Source organism: Mixophyes fleayi, chromosome 4 (assembly GCF_038048845.1).
Source record: "Mixophyes fleayi isolate aMixFle1 chromosome 4, aMixFle1.hap1, whole genome shotgun sequence".
NCBI classification, from domain to species: Eukaryota; Metazoa; Chordata; class Amphibia; order Anura; family Limnodynastidae; genus Mixophyes; species Mixophyes fleayi.
Window position 1 is genome coordinate 268779961 of NC_134405.1, and position 24355 is coordinate 268804315.

Consider the following 24355-nt stretch of genomic DNA (forward strand, 5'->3'; position numbering starts at 1 on the left):
AAATATATATATATATATATATATATATATATATATATATATATATAAATATATATACATACCTACGCTTTTTTCTCATGCTGTATATGTGAAGCAATGGTTTACAGATACAAAATGTATCAAGGTTTGTACCATTCCAGGAAATACTGGTGAGTTATCTTCACTACAGCTTAATTTTAAAATCCCAGGTATGGTAATTCAGCCAAGGACAGCTTTTATGCTTTATCGTTGACCAAGGATTTTAAATCTAGAAAATGTGTTTGGGGAAAAGATGCACATAAAAGCAAGAAAATCATTTATTGTTAACTTAATTTGGAATATTAAACAGGATATCTAAAATTTTGCTAAATTAACTGGTGGATCTGTGAAAGAACTTTTAGTGTATGATGGTGGAAATGCAAGCATCTATGAAATGAATAGTTATGCTCGGAGACATAGCTACTGGTTGGACCTCCCAAGCTGGACAGGAAGTCCTAGATGAAAAGCGCCTACAAAAACAGTTTAGCATGACTCATGTGAAGACAATTTCGATAGAAAATCAAACATTATAATTAAACTTCAAGGCTCTCCAAGGCAGCAAGGTTTGAGTGCAACAATGAAACATTCTGCTGTAAAGTCCAAAGCTAACTGCTTGTTTGTTAAATATTAACACAACCAATAATATGGTAATTCATATTTCTTACTTTCAATTTTAAGGTTTAATCAGGCTGAAGTCTGAGTAGAAAATCAGGATGAAAGCAAGAATCACATGATCATTGTAACAATGCTACAATAACTCAAATTGAAAATGTGAGATAAGCTTCAATTATATTATTTCATGATATTCTAATAAGTAAGATAGCAATAATATATAAGATATAATAATATATAAGATATAATAATATAGTAATAGTAAGTAAGATAGTAATGACTATGGTAAAGGATTGTTGGAAATAAATATACACAGGGTCATAACTAGGGCTATGCAAGAAAGGCAACAGCTCAAGGTTGCAAATATCAGCCGGTGTGCAGGGAAATTAATATTTTAGGTTAACTTTGTTAAGGTTGAGGGCAAGCATATGTTTGTTTTCTTTTTTGGTCCAGGTGTTAACATTTATATTAACAGTCAGTACCAAGAGATACAAAGACCAACATTTAGAAGCAGAGATGGCATCTCCTGAATCTTTATTTTACACGAGTTACGTGCAGAGCATATAAGCCCTTGCAAGTAGAGTGGCAAATGGAAGTTTCGTTGCTACTTCTGAAAAGTCCTAGGGCTAGATTTACTAAGCTGCGGGTTTGAAAAAGTGGGGATGTTGCCTATAGCAACCAATCAGATTCTAGCTGTCATTTTGTAGAAGGTACTAAATAATTGAAAGCTAGAATCTGATTGGTTGCCATAGGCAACATCCCCACTTTTTCAAACCCGCAGCTTAGTAAATCTAGCCCCTAGTGTGCATAGCAGCCGAAACAGTAATTCAGGACTATCCAAGACTGAAGGAATGCAAGGGGGGGGGGGGGTAATATAATATAATAAATGTAAAGCTAAATATCACAAAAAAATGTATATGAAAAAGGGAAACTGTGGTAAAGATGATTTATTCACTGGAGGCAAGCATCAAATAGTCTGAGCTTGATATCTGTAATTTACTAAATGCAGGACAAGTAGGAAATGAACAAGGGGAGTTATCTATTGAATAAAATATTATGCTGTGGATGCAGTAAAAACATAAGCAGGTATTGTGATATAGATATCTACTTATTGATTAAAAATCACACTGTAAATTAAGAAGATTATATTGTATATGTAAGGCATTATCTTCCCTGAGGATTCTAGTGAAGTCAGTAAACCTGATGGAACTGTAGAAAGAACGAACACATGCTGGACAGTATGAGTTAGAATCTGGAGCAAAGGGATGTCCTATCAACAATTATATTTAATATAATATGTATTACTAAATGGATTAAATAGAAACCCTGGTGGGACTATTCTCATGCTGATACTGGGGTGAGAGTAAAAAGATTGTAAAACATTGGAGTGCTGATCACAGGAAGAAGTGGAAATTGGCAGTATTAAAACACTTTAAAATAGATTGAAACATTTGAAAAAAGACAATGCTTTAAATTCTTGGGAGTATGAGTAATGTAACGTAATGACAAATGGGAAATAAAAATAGGGACAATTAGCAGTACAAAGTCAATGTTACTTCCCCATAGGATCAATAGTGTGAGCAACATATGTGTCAATGAATGTCTTGTAAGACTGCATAGTGTAACCAAAAATAATTGAAAATAGATGTAAATCCTGTCCTTATTTGAGCACAACATTTTAAATTAATAATCTTCTTCAACCCTAATTTTCAGTGTCCCTATAAAAAAACAAACTGGTATATTAAGTAGTTGAGAAACTCAGGGTATTCATCATCATAATCAGCAGCAGCTAGTTATATAGCGCCACTAATTCCGCAGTGCTGTACAGAGAACTCACTCACATCAGTCCCTGCCCCATTGGACCTCACAGTCCAATTTCCCTAAAATACACACAAACTATTATTCAGTGGACATTACAATTGGAAGGTACACTAATATCAGACAAAGGAACAGTGGACAGAAAAATCACAAAAAAAATTCTACTATTGCAAAAAAGTAATGGAACAGATAATTAAAATAACATGTGTTTCAATTTTTTTTAAAGAAAAAGGCAGAATAGTTTTTGTTACTGAATATGTATACTTGTATCCTCACACTAGAATCTGTATTTTAAATGTTTCAGGAGATCAAAAACTACTTCTACTTTTTTAAGTTACTACTAAGTAAAAGATCCAATGGAACATCACCCTATATTTAATACTTTAGAAAATGGTAGATTTTCACTGAAAAATGTGTTCTTTCCCTATACTTTTTCTTTTACTTAACAGTACATCTAACAGTTACTTAACAACCTACATTGAGAAACATTTCTGCTGAATGAAACTCAATGAACTCATTTATTTTGACATACATATTTCATATTAATTAATAATGTTGCTGTAGAATTATGCATCATTTCTGGAAAAAGGCCACTTTCCAAAGGTTCTTATCAGTGCGAATAAAAAAGCGTTTTCGTAAAAAAAATGGATGTCAATTTTTTATTTGCCTTCTAGGGGGTAGTATTGCCTTTCAAATAGTCAAGATCTTCTCTGAGAAACAAACAAAATAGCAGGTGCCATGCTAGATACATGCACATATGCATATACATATTTTTCTCTGCACATAACAGACACTTGTATGTATTTTATGTCAAAATTAGTGGGTGACTCCAGTCTCCAAGAAGTGTAAATTTTATTTATTTTTGATGTGGGATTACTTTTGCAGAATAAGCTGTTGTACTGATCGATTAAATGTTGAGCACAGCATACATTATAAATTTTTTAATCGGGGGCATTCATTTTGTTAGACTACATCTTCATTTCATTAGGGACCAGAGCCTCATGATGGGGCTTAATTTGTTCTGGACAGCACAAGACTACAGTCCTACAGACTTTTGGCCCCATAAGCTTTTATGTATAAAGATAATTTTAATCTTCCCATAGTATATGTACTTAGTTTTTATGTACAAATCCAACACTACTTATGAGTATAGCAAATTAATAGAAAACATATGTCTCCTCTGTGTGCAGGTAACATGTCCATTTTAAACGTTATTTAGTAGCATCACAATGCATAATATATATATAGCAGCTCATAATTAAAGGGGTTGAACCACAGGATGTAACAAAAAGCTACTCTATATTTAATGCATTCTCCAGCTCAACATTCATCAATCGCCCTCTTCAGTCCAGAACAGCCTGCTGTATTCAATATATTCATTGGGGCATATTCAATTCTTGGCGTTATAGCCTAAAATCTCGTGGCGCGAGCACTATTACCATTGTTACGGTAGTAGTGCGCATAAATACCATTATTACGCTAGTTTTCTCCCTGGATTTCAGCTAGCAGCTCCCTGAGCCGCGAGCTGAAATCCAGCTTACTATTACCGTAATAACGGTAATAGTTTTAACGCTGCCGGGAATTCAAAGAATTGAATGTGCCCTATTGACTGACCGCTAATTGTGTTAAATATCTGCTTTTTAGAGCAACCACTTATTTCTTTTGTGTATTAAATATTGCATAAAACAGATCTGGGAGTAAATGTATCAAGCTATTATTTGCCTTTTTCAGTGATATTTTTAGGTGAGTTTGAACCCGCCAATGTATGAAAGTGCAAGTTGATAATATATTGCCAGTAAAGTGATATAACCAAAATCAACATGCTACTAATTGCTATCCCGACTTTTGGCCATCTGAAGAATATAAGTCATAGTATGTATGAAGCTACAATCTCTCCCCAGGTTGCAATGAAAATCGCCAGAAAAAACACACTGCTTTGGATAGGTGAGATTAGCAAACACATCAGCTTTCCATTGCTGGCCAATGTTAATATAACAGGAGGCACAATACAAGTTTTAACTATGAGGGTAATCAGGATTTCTTGTTTAGAGGGGCAAAAAGTATTATTTATTATCTTACGGGGCCAAATTATTTTATGAATAAATTAGTGGGCCAAAGTTCATTAATGATTATATGTAAATGAAAAAAAATATTTTATTATATTATAGTGGCTATAGTGGTATACTATTTCATTACCATTATGGCTACTATTATTTTTTCCCAGATGTGGCAACACTTAATATTTTCTTATGTGAATAGCATTTAAGGCCCTGGTAAGATAAGTAATACTATTTTTTGCCCCTCTAAACAAGAACTCATGAATACCCTCATAATTAAATCTTGAATTATGCCTCCTATTATGTTAAGAATGGCTAGATAGCTGTTTCTGTTGAATCTCCGGAGAGTTTGAGTAAACCCACGGCAATATAGGTGTTTTAAAATTGACATACATCGCCGGAGATTGGGTTTTGGAATATCAAAATCACAGGCTAATACATAAGTCAACTTTGCACTTAAAATCACCAGAAATCTCAAATCATTGAAAAAATCATAGCTTGATACATTTACACCCTGCAGTATAAAACCACAGATTAATACAAATGTACATCTCAGTTAAATAGCATTTTCAATCCTTATTACATTTAAAAGGGCAGTAGATATTATTTTGCTGTAATCAATGCATTTAATACATTAGTTGCAAGAACAAATATCCTTTTAAAAATTACTTGTTTTCCTTGTTTGGGTCCTCATTCCGGTTTCTAAAGGTGACTAGATACTTGTGAACCTATTGGGCCAACTGTTTCTTTTCTATGAACAGACCAGGGAATGCACTGTGTGTGTATGTATGCATATGTGTATGTGTGTGTGTGTGTATGTATATATGTATATGTATATATATATATATACACGCACACACACATACATATATATATATATATATATATATATATATATATATATATATAGTATATATCTCATATTATTTCCTAATGGTTATCCTTTTACTTCTCCTACAGGTAGCCTTCGCCTAGGGACTCCTACTTTCCAAAGCGACAGAGGAAGGGGGTGGCAGGGGTTCTGGTAACAGATAATTGATTCTGTCCTTTCACTTTCATTGGCAGCTTTACATGGTCATTAACTTAGGTCGGGATTTGAAGGGGCCCCAAAAAGGAACTTCAAGGCAGTAATATTAAAATTATTATGTTATTAAATTTTGAAATTAAATATTTAACTATTTACTTGATTATTTGGTTGAAATATATTGCACTCACTTTCCCAACAAGACAACATTAGAGGGACAAAATAAATGCAATGCACCAAATGTGCCTGAATTCTGCGATTCATTTGTTTATCCCCTACTACCGAAACCACTCTACCACATTGCCCATATATATTGAAAATCTTCAACTTCTAATACATAATAAGATTTCAAGCAAGAAATGTAATAAAGCCACAAAATCATACACAAAAAATCCAGACAGGGAGAAATATTGCACTCCTGTTTAACATTTCTTATAATGCTCCTGAGTCATTAAGGGAGTAAAGCAAAAAAAGGAGCAAGTTTGCTCCTGGACAAACCATGTTACATTGCAAGGGGTTCTTATTAGTTTATTATTTTGCACATAAAGAAAATTCTGGCTCTTTTTTCATTTAGCATACAAATATTTCATAGCTTAATATTTACACTGAAATTTAAAGTTGATCTAGGACATGCCCTATCTTAACTATACCTTTGTCCCCACTTTTTAAATTTACCTCCCTTTCCAATGCACCATGGTTTTGCAAGGGTGCAAATGTATTCCTATTTAATGCTTTGCACTCCTTAATGACACAGGCCCAATGTGTCTACTGCATGAACAAAGTTTCCTTAACACTTTACCACAATAATTGGACTAAAGAAAAATATCTCTAAGCATGACCTAATGCACATTATTTATATATAGCACAGTAATAGATTATCAATTTGTGTTACGTATATTTGCAGTTCTTCCTTTATGCAGCCGTCTATAAAAACCACACAGTTGTTACTGTATTCTACAATTTTAATGGAGAAAGAAACATTAGCTCTTTTCATATGAAGCTGTACTTCAGATTTGTTATGGATATGGATTAGGCTAGCCTAAAATAAACAAACACAAAAATAAAGTATGGCTAATACATTGATCTGTTCTACAGAAATAATCCTACAATAAGTGTGAACCAAATATTCATGATATTTGTATATGTGTTTATAGTTTATTTTTTAAATAAAGAAAGGCAAAAAAAGACTTTAAAATAATACAAAAAAAAATCCTCCTATTAGAAGTTACTATAAAACTTGCAAGCTGTACACCAGTGTTGCACCAAGAAGCTCATACAGGATTTTTCTTCAGTGTAAAAATATACAAGTTTGCTGATCTCATAAATAGCATTAAGGTCCGATTGCTTGTCATTTTGTGGAGGCTTATTTTTTTTGCTATTTCATATTTCACCTACCCAAACCACTGTGTTGCCCCGTCTGATTCCTGAGACCTCACAATGTAGAACACATTGCCTCCCATTGATTACAAACAGAGAATCCTTAGCTGGTGTTATAACATATTGTCCAAATAAGCCGCTGTTTTTTATTATTCTACTTTTCTCATTCCAGGGCCAGTCTTTTTGTGCTATTGGGTCTTTTAGATTCTTCAGCATGTCCACCCTTCCTGAAGATAGTTCTACAAACAAAACATCTGTTTGTAGATGTGAAGCAGCATAGATATAATACTGATTGCTCTCCGTGAAAGATGATTGAAAAGTCACATCAGATATGTGTAAGTTTGTTTGTAGGTTGTAGATCAATTTAATTTCACCTTGGAAAGTGATTGCTTGAACTATGATTCGTCCATTAATTTCATCTGTGCTAACCAAATAACGTCCATCTGAGGAAATGTAGGGTGTTCCAGTTATATTGCCATTAGGGCCAATGACGGTGTCTGTAACACTATCAATTATTACCTGAGGCAATGCAGTTAAGGATTTGTTATGTTTACACTGCACAAAGTAATAGCCACCTAGATGGGAATAAGCCATGTTCTTCGGAATACAGTTAGAGTTTTTAAAGCTGATGGTCTTTATTTGTGTCATAGTTTCAAGGTCAATTTTATGAATTGCAGGTGTGGATTTATTGAAGATGAAGCCAAATCTAAAAAAAAATGTAAACAACAATGGACATTTTTGAGATATGTAATGCAGACCCGTGCACCTTCATAGTAAGCAACATAAAACTGATTGATTACACATTTATAGTCACAGACTTCAGAATTCCCTCAATTTTGGCTGTTTTAGGGATTTAGCCTGTTGACTAAGTTTCCTGGTTTCTGGTCCTTCTTTTGTGAACTGCTGCCTTGCAGGACAATCAAACTGCGAGTGTCTTGCCACAAAGTCTAGCACCACTTTTTGTAGGACCCTGGTGATGACTGGACCATCAATTTGGCTTTGCTTTACAAATGAGCAAATGAGCAAACGCCAACTGATAGCAGCACAGTGGGCAGCCTGTGACTTCTGAAACAGCCAATAGAGAGTTGAGAAGGTGACATTTGTTATATTCTGCAAACTATGTTTCTTTTGAATTGATATAAGCTAAAAGACTGCAACACAACTGGTGTCCATTTCTATAAAGCATCATAAACAGTTGGTCCTCTAACATGATTCAGAGGAATCTTACATCGCCTCAGATATCAAAATTGGTGCACAGTTTATAGTTGCAGATTATTAAATTCTTTGGGCATAAGTCATAAAGGAAAGCAAAACAAAAAAGGGAGTAAGTTTGCTCCTCAACAAACCATGTTAAAATGCAAGGGGTGCAAATTAGTTTATTATTTTGCACATAAGGAAAATACTGGCTGATTTTCATGCAGCCCACAGATACTTAATAGTTTTGTTTTTACATTGAAATTTAAAGTTGATCTAGGACATGCCCTATCTCAACTAAAAAATTGGCCCCACATTATAAATTTATCTCCCCCTCGAATTCCACATGGTTTTGCCAAGGTGTAAATTTACTCCTTTTTTTATGCTTTGCTCTACTTTGCTCTCAGGCCCTATATATTTTCTGGTGCAGTTTTTGAAAATTACATTTAATTTGTTTGGTTGCTATGGGTTACATCACAAATTTTCATGCATACCAGATTTCATAAATGTGCCCCTATGGGGGAGTTTCAATTCAGAGTGATGTGTCTCCGAAACAGTCCATGCAGACGCATTGGGTTGTTGGGCTAAAATCTACACTCATTCTACTATAATGGCTGGCAATCACAATGATGTCCGGCGGCGCTTCACAACCAATTGAATCTCCCCCTATGTGTGCAAATAATAATGTAATGTGAGTTTTCCTGCAGACTTGATATAACATGAACAAATCATTATATCATAAGTTTAATATTACAGTTCAAACTTAATCAGTTTTGAAATGTAGCCCAATGGCCTGGGTTTAGTTCAGAAATGTCATGACAATTAGACATTTTAGGCCTTCCTTTATCAATCATCAACCAACCTAACTATAATGAGTTTTCCCTAATATTATACAGATAATAATAATATTTACATTATCAAGTTAAACTTAAATAAATCAGCCAACCATTGCTGGATAGAGTAAAACAGAATAATAAAGGGTATTGTCATTGTGATCTTTTTATATAGTTTTCAACCTTTGGTGAGGGGATTATATGAACTTCTATTCCACAAAACTATTGCATCGATATGGGTCTATCACCTTTTGCACAGTGCAGCTATATTCTGAAATGTACTTGTACTAAGAATATTGCAGAAAAGCACACAAGCTTGGGTTTGAAGGTTGTGACTGCACCAATATGTTACGCTATTGAGGGATAGAATCCTAGAGATGAAAATTTATAATACTCCCACAGACTCTAAAATACAATGTAGTTATGGCAACTATAAAACCTATATTAGTACGCTACTGTTTAGAAAATTTAACCATCTACATAAATTAACAGTACTGATGTGTTGTATAGTTATTTTTAATATATTATAAGTTTCTGGGCAATTTGTCTGAAAACTGACAAATTGTATTTTAGAATGGTCAACTCAGAGTCCTTACTTAATTTATATCTTTTAGAATCCCTGAAAGTAATCCATTAATGCAAGATGGCCTAAAAATATCAGTGATTAAAAGCAGTCCTCCAAAGAGGAATGAGCTAACATACCTCCAAACCAGTGTTTGGGATTTATTAAAGACTACTGGAAATATTGGCTGAAGTCATTACTGCTAAATAAGGTTCTACCAGTTATTAAAAGTTCACAAAGTTTCTGCAATAAAGCATCATGTTGGATCATGAAAACAGAACATGTATGATATTTCTGTATCTATTTTATAGAACATAGATGAAGATTAGAGTGATTTAATTTAGAAAACATATGTATACTCAAACCCTCCACTTTAGAGACTAAACTGTTTTCTTCCTACATTATCAAGAAGTGGTCCAAGTGAATTTAAGGTCAACCTTGCTAAAAAAAAAAAAACGATCGATACAATGCAAGTTCTAAGAGTTCATTGTGGATTTCTATCAGAAATTAACTTTTGAATGTTGTATTTAACATCATTGGGTCGGATTCATTTAAGAGCGCATCTGCCGATTTTCTGGCATATAATATGCACAATAACTTTGCGCATGCCCAGAACAGGACCACACACCACAGAATGCAGCAGTGCCTGATTCATCTTTGAGCGGAAAAGACACTTACTACAGCATATTATATCGGGGAGGGAATGGGGTGGGGATTGGGCGGATGCACGTAATAAAAGTACAATAAGCATTTGCCAATGTCGATCACATGCAGCAACATTCTATTCAAGCTCTAGGCATCTCTAAAGTATGTGATTTCAATTGTATCTTTTTATTCCAGCTACAGGTCTAGTCTAAGTGACAGTTACTAGTGATGATAGCTGACTATGCTTGTGAAAATATGTGCTTGCAATAAGGAGCAACTGTCTAAATGTAAAAGAGTTTTTTTTTAAATATTGTATTTTTATTATTTTCTCAGTAATGACTATGGGCCTGATTCATTATGGAACTTAGGCAAGAAATTTCTTACTTAAGTCTCCTGGACAAAACCATGTTAAAATGCAAGGGATGCTGTGACAGGATAGACCGCCTATGTCACCCTGTCTGTTGTTGCTTGGAACTGGCTGGGCTTGCTTTTCCACCATTCACTTTCGTTATCCAAAAAGCGCCTTCTTGCCGCAGTAGGAGGGGCTTACAAAGGCTGCCATCACTGGACTCCTTACCGGCATCCAGTACCGGGTTTCTTCTGGATAAATGACGCTGCTAGCGTGTCTCGTTGCTGGTGTACCTGGGCTAGACCTCTTACTATGGATCAGGGATGCTGTGAATGGATCCCCTCTGGCCTATCACTGGAAACGCTTGGGTCCAAATCCTCAGAGACAGCCGGAGAACGGATTAGATTTAGGGTCTAATCTTTAGATCACAGGAATACAACGATATTGAAGATGGTTCCAAGCAGGTATTTGAAGCAAGATGGTTTATTTGCTCACACACACTGGTGGAGGATACCAGTGTGATCAGGTCAGATGAAAAATCAGAAGAACACTTACATGCTCACAGAGCTCATCTTTTATACAGTTCAGAAATACTCTATTTTTAGTAGAGATGCTCACTGACCCCCGTGTTCTGGTTTTGGTTTTAGTTTTGGATCTGGATTATCGTCGTGTTTTGGTTTTTGTTTTGCCAAACCGCCCTTGCGTGTTTTGGTTTTGTTTTGCTATTTTTTAAAAAAAATAAAAAAAATTTGGTCTAAAATATCCTAATTTAGTGCTCCACCAGTTTCTTGGATAAGTGAGGTAATTCTAAAGCTAATAAATTATGAAAAAAACTGTTTTATCCTTGGTAGGCTGTCCTTAATTCTAACACTTGCTTGCAAATTATACAGACAAACCTGGTTGTTTTCCTCATCCATCTTTGACTATTGGCAATGTAGTCATCGTCTTTGGGTGTTAAGTAGGAAAAAATCAGCCTGCATTGACTGTACGTTAAATAGAAATGGCCAAAGGCAATTTGGTGTCAGTCTCTATAGCCCCCCCTCCCTCCACTTGTACTTAAATAGAAAAAAGCAGCCTGTATAGACTGAAAAATATTAAAAATAAAAGGACCAAGGTAGTTTGGTGGCTGTCTATGACCACCCCCCCTCCACTTGTAGTTAAATAGAAAAATAGTAGCCTGCATAGACTGAACAATATAACAAATAAATGGACCAAGGTAGTTTGGTGTCTGCCTATGACCCCCCTTTACTTGTAGTTAAATAGAAAATAAGCAGCCTGCATAGACTGTAGATTTAGAATATTAAAAGAAATGGACAAAGGCAGTTTGGTATCTGTCTGCATCAGACCCCTTCTCCACTAGGAGTAAAATAGAAAACTATTCAGCCATTATAGACTGTAGAATATAAATAGAAATTGAGAAAGGCAATTTGGTATCTGTCTGCATCATCCTCATCAACATCCTCATTAGCGCCCTTGTCGCCTATACAAATCTCCCCCTCACCCTCTTCTAATTCCAAAGTGGCATCCTCAATTGGTGTATCACCGGTTACACTCGGGCTGTTCAGGCACACATCAGCAGAACTGCTGAAAGGGCCCTTCTTTATGGGTACACTAACAGAATGCTCACGATTAGACATACCACTGGTGGATGGACTCTCCACAGGGATTGGTGTCATTTCTGATTCTGAGCATACATTATCCTCTTACTGTTTTCTTGCAGCTCGGCTTTCACGCGTAACAGTAGTTGTGCACCACTTTTAGACTCCAAATTACTTGGTCTTGCTTGGTCACGAGTGACCTTACAAGAAGAAGGCTTAGTAACATTTTTTGATCTGCCACTAATAGAGAAAGGCGAAGGCCTCATTCTTTCTTTGCTACTGCATGTGTAGAATGGCATGTTGGCAATTTTTTTTTTTATCGGCAGTTGACTTTTCCTCAGTTACACTTCTTTTTTGCTTCAACGCGGTAAATTGTTTTTTGGTGTGTGTTTTTTTCCCTGATTTAAAAAGACTATGTACTTTTACATAGGCTTTCCCAGATGACGTACTGGGAACACTACCATCAGGACTGGTGCCAGCACCTGCTTGCTGATTCTGCTCATATGTGGACAGCTTTGAATCCATTTTAATGAGCCCAAAGCACTTGTAGTGCAAAAAATTGTTTTAGATACTGCTGACAAATATGACTTTTGACAGCCAGAAAAATTAGTGTAAAACACTGGGGAATATGGAACACCCCAAAGCATTTGTAGTGCAAAAAATTGAAAGAAAAGTCTCCTTTATCCTCCTCTCTTCCTGCTCTAACAATTGCTAATAGAAATGGAATTAATAATATAATTGAATAGATTAGAAATTAAATAATAATACAAAGAATAAGGTGTACAATTATTGCTCTGTCCCTGCTCTAATACAGCCTGTGACCTAACCCTGCTCTCTTCCTCTGTCAAATGGCGATGGATTGCTGCTTTTCAAATCTCACGAGAACCGAGCTCTGAAAGACGAATACGTCACAATGACGTTTTGCCTCGATTTCGATACCGAACGGGTGGGAGAGTACCGAGCCTGCTCTGCTCGGTACTCGGATTGGCAAAGTTCGGGTGGGTTCGGATCTTTGGGAACCGAGCCTGCCCATCTCTAATTTTTAGACACAGGATATACTCTATTGACACAAACATGAATTTACATGCATTTCAAGGCTAACAAAATTTACACTTATCTATGAAATTTACACTGGCAAAAAACCACCCAGTAACTACCCACTGCTGGGCCTTTGGCCAGAGCAGGCATGAGACTACATCACAAAACTTTGTTAGCACTTTCTGCTATCAGACTTCCTTGCACATATGGCTAATTGGAGGTTTCCACTAGCATCCTTACAAATCCTAAACAATGACACTTCCATACTAAATATATCCCAATAAACACAAGTCCTCCATCCACAAAGGCCTATTGTATCAGATATATACATCAGAAATAGGCATATCCTATAGCAAGGATAAACAAGAAAGACCAGTTTCTACCCTGGTCTCAGAAATAATGATCTCCTATTTCAGAATATATACAATACAAGAAAATAAGTGCCTATGAAATATTATAAATATGCACCCTGCGCTATTTCCTTTAAATACATTTTTACCAAAAGTTATTTAATAGTGATCCAGTCACACCCCTCCACCCCTTGTCCATGCGGCAACCAGGGTGCCATGTCCAACGATTTGGCTCTTGGTCCGCAGTATCATAGGGTTACCGGAGGCGATCCGGCGGATATGGCTCTACCTGCCGAGACAGTCCATCCGCATTTCCGCAAGCCTTTCCTTGCTTGTGAATTATGTCAAAGTCATAAATTTGAAGTGCAAGTCTCCAGCGCAACAACCGGCCATTTTCCCCTGTGGTGTATTGTAGCCACTTTAAAGGATTATGTTCAGTCACCACAGTAAAACGTTGTCCATACAAATAAGGTTGTAGTTTTTTCACTGCCCACAAAATGGCCAAACATTCCTTCTGATTTGTGACACACCCCACCTCCCAGTTCAGCAGCTTTCTGCTCAAATAGGCCAAGGGGTGCTCCTGCCCATCAGGCCCATCTGGCTAAGTACTGCTCCCAGTCCATACTGTGACACGTCAGTTTGCACAATAAAGTCCTTTTCATAGTTAGGTGCAAACAGTAATGGAGCACGGAACCTCCTTTTTATGACTGAAATGCCATCTCACAAGCGGGTTTCCAGTCAACTATTTTGGGGAGTTTATTCTTAGTGAGATCTGTCAGGGGCTTTGCTACAGTACTATAGTCTGGGACAGAACGTCTGTAGTCCCCTGCAGTTGTTAAGAATGTTAATACATATAACTGGGTTGTGGGCTGGGGCCAGGCTCGGATTGTCTCTACCTTAGCTGGTTCTGACCTAACCCTTCCTTCCCCCCACATGATCACCCAGGTACTGTACCTCTGACATCCCCATCTGGCACTTCTCTGCCCTAACAGTCAAACATGCCCAACCCATCCTCCCTAACACCAGCCCTATTTGCTCTAGCTTATCTTCCCAAATCTTACTGAAATTGTAAATGTTCTCTAGGTAACCCTGAATTCTGCCTAACTCATCTACAGAAGCAGCAGTACAGGGCAAGGGGTAGGTGTCAGACATGGGCACAGGCAGGGGACCTACTATATCCACAGACACTTGCTGAAAAGGTTCCCCAATTAATGGCAAGGCCCTGAGAGGAGCATGAACACAGGGGCGCCCGAGACGCTGACACACATCACAGCACTTACAGTAGACCAGGACGTCATCAGAACTTCCAGGGCAGAAAAAGTTCTGTGTCAGGCGCTTCAGTGTTCAGTCTCTGACCTGGTGTCCCTCCATAGGGATTTCATAAGCAACTGCCATTAGTTGTGCACAAAAGTCCCGTGGTACCACCAGTTGAACTTGTTCCCTGACTGGTCTATCCCCATCTATGTCCCTAGCTACTCTCTACAATAACCCTTTATGCCAGGTCACACTCCATCGCTGGCGCCTCATGCCTTCCAGGGAGGGATCAGAGAGTTGCGTTGCCATGAACTTTTCCCTGCGGCTCTTACTATCATCTAAGTCAGGATACGCTGCAGGGGGGTTTATGTTTGGGTGACTAGGGTCAGTCAAAGTGCGGTCAGTCAAAGGGGGGTCACTGTGGTCAGCTATACTCATAGCTGGAGCTGGCATTCTGCTAGGGACAGGAGCATTACTGGGCACCCCAAAAGATTAGGTTGGCAAGAGACAACATCCTCTGCGTAGCTAGGGGATGTAGTCTTTCCAGAGGCAAAGGGCTGGCTGTTTCCTGAAGAAATAGCAGATGCGGTCTTTCCCTCTGGGTTAGCTGAAGTTGTGGTTGCAGGTGATGGCTGTGTTGTAGCAGCTGTGGTCTTTTCCTCTGGGCTGGGCTGTGCAGGTGTAGATCCTGAAGACTGTAGCTTAGCAGCTTGGCTCCGGGTAAGAGAGTTCAGAAATGCAGTCACAATTCCACCCCCAACATCGTTGCCCAAAATCACATCAGTTAGGAGGCCATCCATAACGGCAACATCTCGCAACTCCTGGCCATCTCCACAGTCCAGATACACCCTTGCTACAGGCACTTCTTTTCTCAGTCCATCTGCCACAGTAACTTTGACAGTGTGATCCTGCAATACTGCAGCAGGATCAATAAGGTGGGGACTCACAACAGTATTTAAAGCCCCTTAGTCTCTCAGTCCTTCACCCTGCAGGGGTCCCACTTAAACTGGCTGCAAATTTCTCCACATATTTTTTGGGGGGTCTTTTGAACACACAGATGACTCTCTCCGCTGAGTCACCTTCAGACATGCCACACTACATTGGTGTCACAGTTGGCTTATAGGAAATTGATCCCTAGGCTCTGCTGGATATTGCTTAGCCCACCCACAGGCGCGGAGTCTAACAGGCCGGTGGTTTTCACGAGAAACCCCCGCAAGGAGGTATGGACTTTGCGGCACCAAACCTGCAGGTCGCGGTCCTGTAAGTGGATGTACAGCAGAGCGGTGTGGAGAAGCCAGGTGACACGGGCAGCAACAGATGAGGCACAAGGAGAGTAGATGTCCTGTGGTACAACCAGGAGAAACAGAGGCTGTCACCAGGGTGATAGGTAGAGGAACTGGTACAGCTGGAGTATAGCATTGGTATTGTGCAGACCACACGAGGAAGTGGAGGTAACTGGGGAATCAGGCGATGAGTCACCAAGGCAGTTGCGGTCTACAGTGGTAGCGGTCAGAGAACTGGGGCTGTCACAATGAAGTACAGGAGAGGTGGTATAATAGTACTGGAGCAGCAATAGTTCAATACAGCAGGAGACTGAGAGCAACTGAAGTGGCCGAGGTAACTCATAGCAACAATAGATGAGATGCCATAGTAGTGGCTCTGAGTGATAGCGGTGAGAGAATGGAAGCTGTTGCGATGTAGTACAGTTGAGATGGTAAATAGCAGTACTGGAACAGCAGGAGTTCAATACAGCCAGAGACTGAGAGCAGACTGCAGCAGCAGGGATGACTCGTGGTAACAGTTGATGACTTACAATAGTAGTAGCAGCTCTGAGTGAAAGCGATGAAAGAACTGGAACTGTCACGATGAAGTACACTGAAGATGGTAGCAGTAGTACTGGAGCAGCGATAATTCAACTCAGGCAAAGACTGAGAGCAGACTGAAGTAGCGGAGGTAACCCGTGGTAACAGCTGAAGAGTCACAGGTGTAATAGCAGCTCTGAGTGTAGTGATGAGAGAACCGGAGCTGTCACGATGAAGTACACTGGGGATGGTTAGAAGAGTACTGGAGCAGCGATGGTTCAACACAGGCCACGAACTGAGAGCAGGCTGGAACAGCAGAAGTTCCACAAGGAGCACAGGAACCAGAACCACAGGCTACAGGAAGTGAGCTTGAAGAACAGGCATCAGACAGGTGAATCCAGGAGGTTTAAATTGTGCTCTAGGAATGCTCAGTCAATGAGAAAAGGAGGGAGGTCCAGAGGTGTAAGGGATTTGCACCTGTGCTGAACTGAGTATAGTTGAATGAAATGAATGAAATTTGTCTGACGCTGAAACATGGCAGTTTCCAAACAAATGACATGCGGGTAACGAACGAGGTACTACTTGCGAGACCGAAGCATTACAATTGGGCCAGGGGTAGAAACAGTCTCCAATGGCTCACCTTCACCAGTTGAGCAAGTTAGCCGGGCCCCAGGACTCGGATTAGGGGCACAAGTCTGGGGTACTGGGGCTGTGGGACAGTCCATCCTTAAATGACCGATTTTCCAGCAGCTGTAGCACTTCTTCTCCAGCCTGGGTTCCGGTGGTCTCTGATAACTTCCAGGGACAGGACGGGGCAGTGACTGGCGAATGGTACCCGAAGGGTTAGGTACTTGCTTTTGGGGGTGAGTAGTAGAGGGGTGTCCCCCTCATTGTACAGTCCTTTGGGGTTGGCTGTTAACCTGGCACTTCTGCCAGTGTGGCCTCATTGCCACATTCTGATCCGCCGCTTTTTCCAGGGTTGCTGGAGGAGGTGGTGCCCACCGAATGCTCAACAACTTGGTGATAAGCAACTGCTCTGCCTCAGTTGCTTTGTCTCCCAGGGACTCCAGCTACTGCATTAGTTGAGAAAATTTACCCTCCTCATGCTGCTGAACTTGCATCACTGGATCAATCTGTGGGAGAGGATTGTTGCTGAAAACAGGTGCTGTGTTCTGGAATGTTACTGCAGATACCTCTGGGTGTGAAGTTAATGTCTCCTCCAGGTCACTGTCAGCTTCCTCATCCGCTGACCCATACTGCGCATCCCAGGCTCTCAGCACCTTTTCCATTTCGCTCCTTGTTGCTGTGTAAGAAATTTCCAACTTCTTTGCTTGGCACAGTATCTCCAGGTCCGCCCTGGACACTTTTCTCTACTTTGCCATCCTGTGCGTTCTCCTGGCTGCAGTTATTCCTCTCCTGAAAAACTCGGCTCTCCTGACTGCTGCACGAAAAGCCGCCCGGGTTTATCCCGCCGCTTGCCACTAGAAATCTGTGACAGGATGGATCGCCTATGCCACCCTGTCTGTTGTTGCTGGGAACCGGCTGGGCTTACTTTGCCACCGTTCACTTTCGTCATTCAAAAAGCACCTTCTTGCCGCAGTAGGAGGGGTTTACAAAGGCTGCCACCACTGGACTCCTTACCGGCATCCATTACCGGGTTTCTTCTGGATAAATGATGCCGCTAGCGTGTCTCGTTGCTGGTGTACCTGGGCTGGTCCTCCTGACCTCTTACTATGGGTCAGGGATGCTGTGAATGGATCCCCCCTGGCCTATCACATGGACCAGGGCTGCTGGGTAGCAGACAGAATGGTGGTACTAAAAACTCTTGGGTCCAAAAGAGACAGCCGGAGAACGGATTAGGTTTAGGGTCTAATCTGTAGATCACAGGAATACAACGATATTGAAGATGGTTCCAGGCAGGTCTTTGAAGCAAGATGGTTTATTTGCTCACACACACTGGTGGAGGATACCAGTGTGATCAGGTCAGATGAAAAATCAGAAGAACACTTACATGCTCACAGAGCTCATCTTTTATACAGTTCAGAAATACTCTATTTTTAGAAACAGGATATACTCTATTGACACAAACATGAATTTACATGCATTTCAACAAAATGTACACTTATCTATGAAATTTACTCTGGCAAAAGGCCACACAGTAACGACCCCCTGCTGGGCCTTTGGCCAGAGCAGGCATGACACTTCATCACAAAACTTTGTTAGCAGTTTCTGCTATCAGACTTCTTGGACATATGGCTAATTGGAGGTTTCCACTAGCTACCTTACAAAACCTAAACAATGACACTTCCATACTAAATACATCCCAATACACACAAGTCCTCCATTCACAAATGCCTATTGTATCAGATATATACATCAGAAAGAGGCATGTCCTATAGCAAGGTTAAACAGGAAAGACCAGTTTCTACCCTGGTCTCAGAAAAAACGATCTCCAATGTCAGAATATATAAAATACAAGAAAATAAGTGTCTATGCAATTATATAAATATGCACCCTGCGCTATTTCCTTTAATTAAATTTTTGTATTCATGTAGCACACAAATACTAGACAACTTATTTGTATACTTAATTGTAAAGTTGACATTTGTGTTCTATATGAAAAAACAGACAGCATTTAACTTATGTGCAAAATAGAAAACTAATTGCACCCCTTGAATTTTAACATGGTTTTGTCCAGGAAACTTAAGAACTTTCTTGCCTAAGTTCCTCAATGAGCCAGGCTCTACATTATTATTACATGACATACTTTTTTTATCTTTTATTTTTGTGCATTTTTTTAAGAATTTTTGCTCCTCATATGCACTGGACGTGTCCTTATGTGTCCTGACTTGCAGACCTACACCTGTATCCAACACTACATGTATCTTCACATCTGTTTCTTGTTGAATGCAGGCATACACACATTGTGCTCAGTATGCATCCCTTAATGAATCAGGCCCATTGTGAGTATTATAGCTTTGCATCATGAAGGAGTCACTGTGATTTTTTTAAACAATACTTACACTTTGACCAAAACAAAAATAGCAATATAACAATACTTCACTAAATGTGTCAAAAAAGCAAACAAATGTAAGCAACAGTTATAAAATTATTTGCAAAGACTCCTTACCGAATATGGTTAATAATAAGATTGGTTGGCGGAATGAACAAATCATCCACTTCCTTAAACGCTGTCCCGATAATATGCTGACTTTCTCCTGTACTTGCTCCCGCTATGACCTAAAATGTTACGTAAAAAAAATGTAATAGAATATGGATATATGGCATTACAGTAGAACAGAGCTTACAAACAGTTCACTGTTAAGGTTTTCAAAAAGTTTAAAAGCTCACAATTGACATGTAATTTTCTATAAATAAAAACATCAAATGAAATGTGTAGCATGTGAACACTATAAACATAGTCTAATAATAGTGTTAATTGCTCGTAAAGTAGCATTCTATTTTGTTAAATTGTAACCTTAGCATTCTAACTTGACAAAAAGAAACTTCAACAGTTCTAACATTCAGTGACAGACTATAACTGGGTAGGATAGAGTGATCACCTAGGGCCTAGAACAGCATGGGAGCTATGGCTCTGGCCCCATTTACCTTAGGTATATGCAGAGTCAGAAGAGGGAAACAGAGTGCTAACCCTTAATTGGCCCATTCAGGGACAGAACTATAATTGGTGTGGGTAAGAGGGGGACATATGAGTGTCAGTCTCCCTTCCTCCACAGAACATTCCAGCAGCTTGTATCCTGCTGTAATGGCTGGTGAAGGAGGGTTGATAGGGCTGAACTGCACTATTCACTCCATGTGGGTGGTCTGTACAGATTGCTTCTGATGTTATGAACAGGAGTTACCAGCTAATCATTCTACACAGAGTTGTTTCCCTACATTGAGCAGCAGCAGTGTGAGCTGCTTTGAAGAAGATTGCAGCCCTCTTCCATCAGACACTGTAGCAGGTAGGAAACAGTGTGCAGGTGTGGAAAGGAAATAGAAGAGTGTGAAGGTAGTGGTGGAAGGAGGAAGCATATGTGACATTGAGGAGAATTGTGAGGAAACATATGTGACATGGGGAGATCGGGGAAGGCATATGTGACACTGGGAGGGAAGCTGCGGGCTATATATGACAAGTGTCTGTTATGTGTGAAAAGTGGAGGGGCTGGGAGGCAATAGGGTCAAGGGACCAGGTTGTAGGGTGAGAAAATGAGGCACGTGCAGACAATTTATCTTAAATTGAGGGTGAATTGATGAGTGAAGAAAATACTGGGTGGAGTGTATGAGATCTGGCATGAGAATATATCTTGTTGAAAAATGTTGATTTAATCTTTGAGGTAGGTGGGAATGTCATGGGCTGTAAGGTAAAAATGGGGCGGGGTGTATTGCCAACCAATGGCCACCAGAAGCCCCAAAAAGATTCTCAGTTCCCCCCATCCCTACACCCCCTCCAATCTCCTTATTCTCTCTTGTCCCCAGTTAAAAATACAAATATTATCACACACCTGTAACTTGTATTGAGGTTTTTGAAAAGTTGTTTGCTTATGTAACTTTCCAACCTCCTTATACTGTATGCTCATCCTATATGAAATAGGTCCATTTTACTGTTCAAATTATATGAAGTCTAATTTGTTGACCCCTAATGTTCATACTGGATCATTGTATGTTGTGTGCTATAGATTATAAATAAAGTTATTTAAAAAAAAATAATAATAATTTATAGTGGAGGAAGTCAGCTTTGGAGCCAGATTTCCTCCAGTGATGCTCAGCAGGACGGGAGCACTTGTGCAGGTAGTGGGTCTGTTTAATGCAGAAAACTGTATGTGGTGGCTGCATTGTCTATGGCTGAATTAAGAGTGTTGTTGTTAAAAAACACAGCCAGGTTAGAACAGGACAAGAGAGTAGTAGTGTTTTGAAGATGAGAAATTGATTGGACTGAGAAGATTTAGGTGCAGTGCTTGGGGGGGGGGGGGGGCATGCACATTTATACTTTTGCACTTTGTTTTTATATAACAACTTATTTCTGCTAAAACCTACAATACATTCAATTGTGCTGACAAATCAACTACATTTAATTTAAATAATAGAAAGAAAAAAAAAACAACCACAGCTCTGAAATGTGTATTCTTACTTTGTTACATTCTTATTTATTTGAATTGTTGTCACACTTGCTTACTTGGGATAACCTGCTTTCATTTAATGGGAGACAATGTTTCCCTATCACACTAGTCTGATTCAGCTGTAAATATTTTTCATGTCATGTTTTAACAATAACTGTGCACCTTGTGAGATAGGAAAAGAGTATTTCCCATTATATGTATTGTGGCATGACACAGGATTTTCATAGCTTGAAAAATCTGCACCTCTTTTACTACAAAAATACAGCTTTCAAAAATACCAGTGTGATACCAGATTAAAGTCTGTCTCCCAGTAAATATTTCAAGTAGAATTAATGGAAATATATGTTTCTATATTTTATTATTTATTAGATCTATTTATTGTACTATTTTTATGCTATGGCAGAACGTCATTGAAGTGATAATGGTATTCGATATCCAGGTTCACATTCACCCTGTAAATAATGACAAAATGGCTTTAACACAAGGTAACAGCTGGGGCCAGGAAAGCAAAAAATTGGCACAGCAGTGAAGGAAAATTATTCTTAGTGATCATTGCTTTCTGTTTATTACATATTTAATTTCTAAATCGCCTTAAATATTTACATGCGTTATATACCGTATATACTCGAGTATAAGCCGAGTTTTTCAGCACATTTTTTGTGCTAAAAAAGCCCTCCTCGGCTTATACAGCAGGATGGTGTACCCGCTTTATGAATAGGTTTGCCTTATGTTTGCGGCAAAGAACAAAGATTTCACAGAAGTTGCCAAAAAACCTTGAAGAGAAAGTGATGTCATTCCATTCATTCATCATAAAACAAAGAAGGATCCATAACTTTGACCTGGGAGATATTGGGAATATGGATGAAACACCTATGACCTTTGATCTTCCTAGCAACAGAACTGTGGCAAGTTTGGGAGAAAAAACTATTTTACTCAGAACCACAGGAAATGAAAAAAAGCATTTCACAGTCGTTCTGTCATGTTTGGCTAATGGAACTAAGCTGCGGCCTGTCATTATTTTTAAAATAAAGACCTTGCCTAAAAAGGTCAAATTCCCACCACGAATTACAGTGCGTGCACACATTAAAGGCTGGATGGATGAAGACGGAACAAAAAAATGGCTGGAAGAAATCTGGAACCGACGTCCAGGAACAGCCTTAAAGAAAAAAACATCATTACTAGTTTGAGATATGTTCAGAGCCCACACATCTGATGACATAAAAAAATTGGCAAAGTCTTCTCAAGTTACTTTGGCCGTTATTCCAGGTGGGCTTACATCTATATTGCAGCCCCTAGATGTGTGTTTAAACAAACCTTTCAAAGACCGTGTGCGAAAGATGTGGCATGAATGGATGTCATCTGGTCAAGCCCAACTGACAAAAGTTGGAAATCTGAGGAAGCCCGACATAGAATTGGTAGCAAAGTGGGTTCGTGATGCACGGGAAGAGATTCCAGAGGACATGGTGCAACGCGCCTTCAAGAAATGTGGCATTAGTAATGCTATGGATGGCAGTGAAGACAGCGCTTTGTATGAGAACAACAGCAGTGATGGTGATGACTGCGAACTCTGTGATGATGACAATGTCTATGCTGATAGCCTCACACCAGATAAAGTTGAAGCTCTGTTTGGACATACAAATGATGAGGAGGAATCCAGTTTTGAAGGATTTTAACTCTTGTGCTTTAGCTTGTTGCTGATTGAGCTAAGGTTTTTGTACTTTTAAAGTTATTGTTGATACCAGATTGGTTTTGTTGACTCTTTTCCACTTACAGAGCTAGTATACTGTTTTTCTTTGAAATAAATATTCAAAAACATTTAACCTACTGATGCCTCAATTAATGTAATTTTACTGGTATCTATTTTTATTTTTGAAATTTACTAGTAGCTGCTGCATTTCCCACCCTAGGCTTATACTCGAGTCAATAAGTTTTCCCAGTTTTTTGTGGTAAAATTAGGTACCTCGGCTTATATTCGGGTCGACTTATACTCGAGTATATACGGTATATGTTATGACATGCACTAACAGAAATGTTCAAATTGACATGAGTTTGAAGAGTCTTGTTCAGTTAGTTTGTTTGTACCCATGTTCCATCAATCTGTGGTGCATTCAGTGCAAAGAAATGAAGTTAGAATACACCTGAAAATAAGGAACATTGTTTCTTAAAGAGATAAGTTGGTTTGTACACAATAGCTTTCAATGCCAATGTGGAGGGATGGATCAAGGCAGAACATTTTTGCATACTATATGTTCCTGTGTTGATTGCCTCCTTTGTGTTGGCACTTAAAAATGATGTGTACATTTTTAATGTGGCTAAATGTACTTCAGGTTGATGGGACAGAGTCAGAGCCCATGTGTAAGAACCAGTGGTCGAAATCGAAATTTAGAAGTGGCAGTATGGAAAATGCAAGTGAATGGAATTTGACAATGAAGGCAGCAGAAGAAGTGGCGGTATGGCATACCACTATATACCAGCCCACTTTGACCACTGTAAGAACCATAACTGAATTTAGTACATCGATATTCACTTGTTTCTTGTTTCAGCCTCTAATCAGACTAGATGTAAAAACAGGCTGTTAAATAAACAGTTTTCATTGTCTGTGTATATATTTGTCCAGGAAATTAGGAAGAACCATTGTTTTCAGGCATTTGCTGAAATTAGTCATTTTGTTAGATAAAGAATACAGTACTATTATAAATTAGTA

General features: G+C 38.9%; 1 protein-coding gene across 1 annotated transcript in view; it reads right to left on the bottom strand.

Annotated features, from left to right (window-relative positions):
- Positions 1-6071: 6071 nt before the first annotated feature.
- FSTL4 (follistatin like 4) overlaps positions 6072-24355 on the bottom strand; it is a 1520806-nt gene continuing 1502522 nt past the window's right edge. Inside the window, exons 15-16 of the mRNA XM_075209744.1 lie at positions 19662-19771; positions 6072-7612 (exon numbers count right to left, since the gene is read on the bottom strand). Coding sequence (XP_075065845.1) covers positions 6910-7612; positions 19662-19771 — 813 coding nt within the window. The 3' untranslated portion in view covers positions 6072-6909. The remainder of the gene's footprint in view (positions 7613-19661; positions 19772-24355) is intronic.